We start from the raw sequence: 7061 nt of genomic DNA, 5'->3' as shown, positions 1-7061 counted from the left end.
GTGACTTCTTCCAGAGGCTCATGGAACTCCCTGAGAATGTCCCAAGGTGTTGGTTATTTGAGATTTCCTGTTCTATTTTTCTTCCCATGAGAATCACTGCTGGCTTTCCCGTGATGCTTTGGGCAAGGGGCTTCTTTCTTTTATTTTCATTACAAGCGGGGAATCTATCCATCAGACTGGCAGGGCCCCCAAAGGGGCACTTCCTTTCATCTGTTTCTCAGGATAGACGGGCCATTTCTCAATTCACCAGTCTGTGTCTCTTCTATTTTTTTTTAAACCTTTCCAGAGAGAAAGTTTCCATGATATTCTCTTAATCAACTGTTTGAGTGCCTAACAAATTTTGCTGTTTGAAGATTCTTCTTTCTGTTTAGCCTCAGTTCATTTCTCCTGATCCCCTTACTGAGAGTTTGAGGGGGGCTGGTTATCCTACAGTCTAGCAAAGCTGTTTCATAAATGGTTCAGAGGCTCTTGTACCAGCAGATTTGCTGGGCTGTACTACTGTCCTTCACTGAACAGCTGTGTAATGTAATGTTGGGTTAACCTCTCTATGCCTCGACTTTCCACCTGTTCAGCTTGTCCCTCTGAGCCACGGTTTCCTCCCCTGCCTAAAGGAGCTCACCAACTGCTGGATGGCTTCGTGGGCATCTCTATTATAGAATATTATATTGTAATTACTATTTATTTATACATTCTCCCACTGGACAGTGAACTCGAAGAAGGAGGGAACCACATCTTTTTTTTATCTCTCCTCCAGATGCAGTGCCTAGCACATAGCCAAGGAGGCGGAATAATTTCTAGCCAACATTTTCTATGGCGTATTTCCCCCCATCTACTACAATTCCAGGTCTCATGATAGACTTTTTTTCACTCCTCTCTTCTCTTCACACCAGTGTCGTATAGAACGGGTGGCGGGAGACTGGGGATTAGTCCCGGGAAGCTGACACTAAGCTCGCTCGCTCGGATGAGGTTCGCGACAGGCCGAGAACGTGATCTGCCGCGGGCGAGGGGGGACGATGACGCAGCTCCAGCCACTTTGGCCGCGCTTTCCGTTTGCGCTTTTATACTATCGAGTGGGGTCGGGCTGAGCTCCCAGGCGCTCTGCAGAAGCAACGCGACGGCGAGCGGCGCCCGGGATCTCCCACGAGCGCAGAGGCCCGACGGTGCCCGCGGCAGACGCCCCCAGAGCCCGGCAGACCGTGAGGTCCGGGTCGGGTCAACCCAGGTGGGGGTGACGCACCTGGAAGAGGCTTGCGCAGCAGCTAGGTGGAACCAAGGCGGGAGGTGGGCGAACGCATCACAGATTAACGCGGGCAGAGCGTGGATCTGCACACACATCACTCTCGAAAACTCTCAGGCACAGAGAAGCAGCATGCCTTCCTCTGTGGACCGCAGCCGTGGAGGACTACCCCGGGCAGAGTCTCCCAGTGGTTGATTCCAAGTCAAGATGGTTGCGAAGCCGCCAGCCTTCTCGGGGAGCGAGGCAGGTCCGCTGGGCGGGGCCAAGGGGAGGGGCGGGCCCGGGGCGGGGCCTCGAGAGGGGCGGGGCCAGGTGCTGGGTTGTCTCTGCTTGTCAAAAGGCAGCAGCGGAGCGGGAGGCGCCGGGAGCGCGGAGCTGCGTGCCCACCCGCCTGACCAGGTGCGGAACCGGTAGGAGCGGGGAAGTGGGGTCCCAGAATCGGGATTGGGCCCGGGGTAGAGCTGCGGGGGGGGGGGGGGGGTGGGTACCGGGCCTGAGTGCCCGGGTGCAAACACTAGAGGGTAAATCGCAGGGGCAAACTTGGCTGCTGAGATCCGGGCTGTCGTGCCATGAGGCTGAGGCACTGACGGTACACTGAGGTCTGAGAAAGAGCTAAAGTTCGTGCCAGGTTGGCGAGAGGGGCAACGACCTCGGTGCTCACGCGGTTTATCACACAAATGCTCTGCTACACAGTGCTCAGCACTTGGGCAACGAGAAGCATTTGTTTCCTTCCTCTGTTGGGGAGCCTTGGCACGGAGTGAAGGAATAAGAAAGGGAGATCGACTGTCGATGGTACTAAGGTCCGCTGGAGGCGGAGTGTGTGAAGCTTTATCATCTTCTAGTACCTGTGTACGGTCACCTGCCATGGTGGAGTTGGATCTTTTAAGTAGAGTTTTTTCTTTTCTTTTCAAACCGCCAATGATTTTAGACCTAGTTGGCCCTAATGCACTGTATTTATTTTTTTCAGGAAAGCCTGTCCATAGATGTTCAGAGGAACTCAGGGGGCAAACATCTAATCCGGGAGGGAGCTCAGGGAGTAGTTTCTGTTTGGGGAGTGAAGGGTCCCTCGTCTGTGGGTGGTGGGGGAGAGTTTAGGGGAAGTATCTAGGAGGGAACAGCATGTGGTCTGCAGGGAGAAGTGGATCCTGACCCCCTCTCCCCCCCCACACCCCCAGACCACTGAAGCTGAGACCCAGGCTACCCGGTCTGGGAGGGCACTAGGTCTCCCAGCCCAGGCCCTTCCCGCATCTCCTCCTCCTCCTTCTCCTCCTCCTCTTCCTCCTCCTCCCTGCGGTGAGTGAGTCAGCCTCCTGTCTGGGCTCAGTTGCAGCCAGAGGGGCCAGAGCCCAGGCAAGCAATTGGGCAGGCATTTTCTGAGCATTGCAGAAGCTCTCCTAGGCAGAGTCAGCTCCACTCTAGCTCCCTGCTGGAAGGCTCTCTTCCTCGTGGCCAGTGGTGGCCACTCCTCTGAAGGGAACACCCAACACAGGGATGATTATGGGATCGTTGTGGTATGATTCCAGAAGGGTTGACAGTGAAGAGCTTGTGGATTTGCGGTAAATCCTCATCTCTTATCCTTCTCTTAGGATCAGGAGGTACATCCAGCATGGTACACTTCCAGCCTCCCATTCCATTTCTGCCTAGTGATCTTGTTAGCAGCCCGGCTCTGTTAGCCAGGTGGGTGTGCACAAGAAGTCAGGAAGGTTCTGGGACTAGGGAAGGCATGGTGTTGTCAAAGAAAGTTTTAAGCCAGGGTAAGAAGTGGGGTTTGTTGAGGTGGAAATGGATTGTCTGGACACTGGAACCTCAACTCAGTGAACTGTGGGCATTGTGTATTGTGGGGGGGGGGGGAGGGCTTCCCCATCCTGTCCTTGTCAAAGTGCTGGAGAGGACTGAGGGTCCTTCTGGAACGGTATACAGACAGACCCGGAGGTAGTAAGACTGTACATTTCTCTCTGGCTTTTCTTTTGGGTGCTTCAGACCCTTGAGCAGAAATGGGAGCCCCAGAGTCCATTGCCCCCCACTCAGTGGCCTCTCTGGAGCCATATGAGACAAGCCCACGACGAGGCTGTGGTGCGGGGCTGACTCAAACTGCAAAATGCTGGGGATTCACAGACTGTACTCCGGCTGGGCCCCATGGCTTCAGTTTGGCTGGTCCCTCATTAGCCACGACTTGGACCCTTTCCAGGGTAAAGAATAAGAAAGGAGGGAAGAGAAAAAGGGTAAGAAAAGAGGAGGGTGAGATAAGGAAGGAGGGAAAGAGAGTTAGGAAGCTTTCCTGACCCCTCACAGCTCCTCAGTCAAGGCCTTCACACTTCATTTGTATAAACATCGTGGAAGGCCTGGTGTAGTTTGGGGTGCTCTGGTTATTTGTATTTATGGTTTCTCTGTCTTCTCTCCCATCCCCCCTCAGAACTGATCTTTTTTGGGACTAAGTCCCAGAGGAAGTACCAAGAGGCCCTCCCGGACCCTCACCCTCCACTCTCAGACCAAATAGCCAGTGTCTAAAGCCAGTGTCTTCCATGCTTGACTTGGGGCTTGGGGGCCAGATCAGGCGGTCATCCAAGCAGGAGAGGGAGCGCCACTGTTCAGTTCTTCACCCTGCATCCCCAGGAGGCGACAGCCATCCCGGCCGAGATCTGCTTCTGGAACCCCTGCTAGAAACCCCCTGTTGCCTTTGTCTAGCCGTTGGGTGCTGGTGGCTGGAGGGCCAGAGTCAGGAGCACCTGGAAGTCTGAGCCAGGATGATGTTCCAGTTCGTTGCCGGACAGGAGGAGTTGCAGTGGTCCAGCTTTCCGTTTGGCCACGGCTGCAGGTCTGCTTTGGATGCAGGTGGAGGGAAGTAAGGAAATGACAAGTTTTGATTAAATGCCTCTTGTGCACCCAGCTTGGTGCTAGACCCTCTGAGGGATGACAGGAACAGAACCCCCCCAAATCAGCCCTCTTCCTTGAGATGGTCTGAGCCCCAGGACGGGCAGCTGCTGTCGGCCCAGTTCTGAAAGGATCCAGGTGGGCAGAAGCTAGCCTGGCTATTGCTCTGGACCTCAGGGCCTCGCTTCCAGTCATGCTTTTCTCTAATTCCCTCTTCACCCTCTCCTGTGTCAGTGCCCTCTTGGTGGGCCAGAGAGGGGGAGCGTATAATTCCCTGTCCAAACTGGGAAGCTTTGAGAGTGCAAAGGAGTGCTGTTAGTAGGTTCTGTCAGGACAATTGACATAAACCACAACTGTCTAGGGCCAACTGAAACATTCAGTCATTATGGTGAACAGCACTCTGAACCCATCTGAGGTTACACTGACGAGGGGAAGATGGGTGGGAGTGGGTTTAATGAGGAAGACAAGGTGGGGAAGGTGCCTAATGACGAGGGGAGGATGGAAGTAGCTTAATTCTCAGGGCAGCCCCAACACCCCAGCTTGTTCCCTGGTATTATCACCCAATTCCAGTGTTTTCCCTGAGGGCAGCACCGCTCCCAGCCACCTTCTCCTAGAACCCAACCTACCACACTCGCTCGCTCGTGTGACTTCCCTTCACCCTTGACTTATGACTGGCCTCACCTTCGGCTTTCCTGCCCCACCCCTACCTCCGATGGGGACAGGAGGGCCTGCCAACTCCCCTTCCGCTGCCCCTGGGGGAATTGGGATTTATAATGGAGCCAAGACTTAGCCTCATGCTTCCTCTTCCCTCTTCCCCCGTATCTGCAGCCTCTTCATTTTGTCTCTCCAGCTTCCCAGATCTCTGGGGGACACACCATACCACAGGGAAGTCCAGCTCTCAAGTGGGTAAACAACAAGAAGGGAAGGGTAGTCAAACCTTGCTCACGTGGATAAAGGGCACAGGTCACTTGCAGTCAGGTTCCGGGGAAATGGTGAGCAGGGTGGAGGGCAGAGCCAGAGAAAAACTGCTTAGCAGGAGAGGGAGTCGGTTCTCCCGGACACTGGAGTTTGACTATCTCATCAGGTCTGAATATTGGGGAAATGGTCCAGGGCGGGGACAGGCTGTTCTTGCTCAACCCAAGCTATAGGCGTTGGTGGCAGCGACTGCATCGTGACGCTGTAACACGTAGAAAAGAAACTGCCCTCCCTTCTGCGTCCGCGGTCCTTGTGGTCGAGATGCTCAAGGCGGGCTCCCTGGAGAGTCCGCAGAGGTCCAGCATGAGAGTGATCAGGGGCGCCTGGTGTGGGGGTGGAGCCTCCTTAATGATGGTGTAGTGACTGTCTTACTCTGGCAGGAAGGAAGTTGTTCTCATCGCCAACAAATGAAAAGGGCAGGTGAAGACCTCTTGGGAAGTCCCACCCTTTGAAGTGACTTGTGGGGAGAGGGAAGGGGAGAGACTCCTTGGGCTGGCAGGGGGAGGAGGGGGGGTGGCCTGTCAGTAGATGGCAAAAGTGAGAGGCACTGGGGGAGTCTGAGTGTGTGTCATACGTTTGCAAACCTGCCCTGCAAGTCCTGTGCCAAGGAATAGACCAAGCAGTGTTTCCAGAACCAGGTGCCACACAAAGTCCCCATTCTGCACAGGGGAGAGTCCTGGTCCTGAGCAGGGTGTGGGCAGCTACACCAGCGGGCAAGTGGAGTTTGGGAAGGACCCAGAAGCCGGTTCCTGGGAAGCTGCTGCCTCTCACTGGCCTTCTGACCACAGGTTGAAGCTTTGAGGTGTTATGCAAGGTGTGACATTCCAGGCACTATGAGGCACCCGTGAGCCCCTAGGCTTTGCTGGTGACACATCCAGTGTGTGCCACCTGCTGGCACTGGAGTTGCAGCTCCAGGAACAGCTATTCACTGAGTGCTCAGCTCAGTTGCACCAGGTGCTGTGCTAGGTACGTTGCATGCAGGGCCTCCCAGATCTGCCACAACCTTGTGGGATAGGAACCACTGTTATGCTCCTTTCACAAATGGGAAACTGAGGCTTGGTGAGGTTGAGCCATGTGCCAAGGTGCCACAGCTGATGAATGGGACAGTCAGGACTCACACTTGGGTCTGTCTTAACTTCCATAGAACCCTACCACTTCTGCATTCATGGGAGCCCACAGGGCATTTAGCGCCATGCCTTGGACATAATAGGCCTGCAGTAAATGTTTGTGAGTGGCAGGGTTAGATTTACTAACTGGTTTGAACAAGTTGACCTGGAAGCAAGCTTGGTTTGCCCAGAGGTTACTGTGGGGACAGTGGCCTCTCAGAAGGAGGCTCCCTCTGCCAGTACCCTCAGGCCTCAGTGCCTCTCCAGCACTACTGGGTACCTAACTTGGGTAAAAACAGCAGACAAGAACCTGAGAGAGAGAGAGAGAGAGAGAGAGAGAGAGAGAGAGAGAGTTCTGTGCCGAGAGATTGCATGGGATCAGATAAGATTTGAACGGTCTAGAAGGCAAATGACAAATACTCTTTCAATGTCAAACAAGCCACTTCATTGATAACCTACTTTGGACTAAGGGCACCAAGGAAAGGCCATTGTCCCTTTGGCCAACTGGAGCTAAGCTCATCCTGTTTGCCCTTTCCCCTCCTAGCTACCCCTTAAGGAGCACGCGTGAGCCTAGCCTGCCTGGAAGGGGAGATGGACTCTCGCCACATCTGACAGCCTCTGCCAGGCAGTGTGATTCCCTTCTCTCCTTTCATCTTGACAGCTTCTCCTTGGAGGAAGCTACTATTACTCTCCCCAGCATGGATATGGGAAACCAAGGTTTAAAGAGATGTCGCAACCTGCCATGCTGTAGAATTAACCCATGGCCACTGAGCTACACTGCTGTTAGTGCTGGGCTTGGCCACGCGAACCACTCTCCGTGCCAGAGCCTGGAGACGGGGTTAGAAGGAAGAGAAAGTGCTCAGCCTACCCCT

At 54.4% G+C, this 7061-nt stretch overlaps 1 protein-coding gene across 3 annotated transcripts in view; it reads left to right on the top strand.

Moving 5' to 3' along the window:
• The first annotated feature begins 1232 nt into the window (after positions 1-1232).
• Positions 1233-7061, top strand: part of VDR (vitamin D receptor) — a 56985-nt gene continuing 51156 nt past the window's right edge. The window contains exon 1 of one of the 3 annotated variants that reach the window (XM_027035981.2): positions 1233-1484. In XM_027035981.2, coding sequence (XP_026891782.1) covers positions 1445-1484 — 40 coding nt within the window. In that variant the 5' untranslated portion in view covers positions 1233-1444. Of the gene's footprint in view, positions 1485-1541; positions 1648-7061 lie in introns of those variants that run through there. The other 2 variants (XM_027035982.2, XM_027035983.2) reach the window with 2 other exon arrangements.

This window comes from Acinonyx jubatus, chromosome B4 (genome assembly GCF_027475565.1).
Source record: "Acinonyx jubatus isolate Ajub_Pintada_27869175 chromosome B4, VMU_Ajub_asm_v1.0, whole genome shotgun sequence".
Taxonomy (NCBI): Eukaryota; Metazoa; Chordata; class Mammalia; order Carnivora; family Felidae; genus Acinonyx; species Acinonyx jubatus.
The sequence above is the reverse complement of the archived record's forward strand: the minus strand, read 5'-3'. Positions and strand labels throughout refer to the sequence as shown.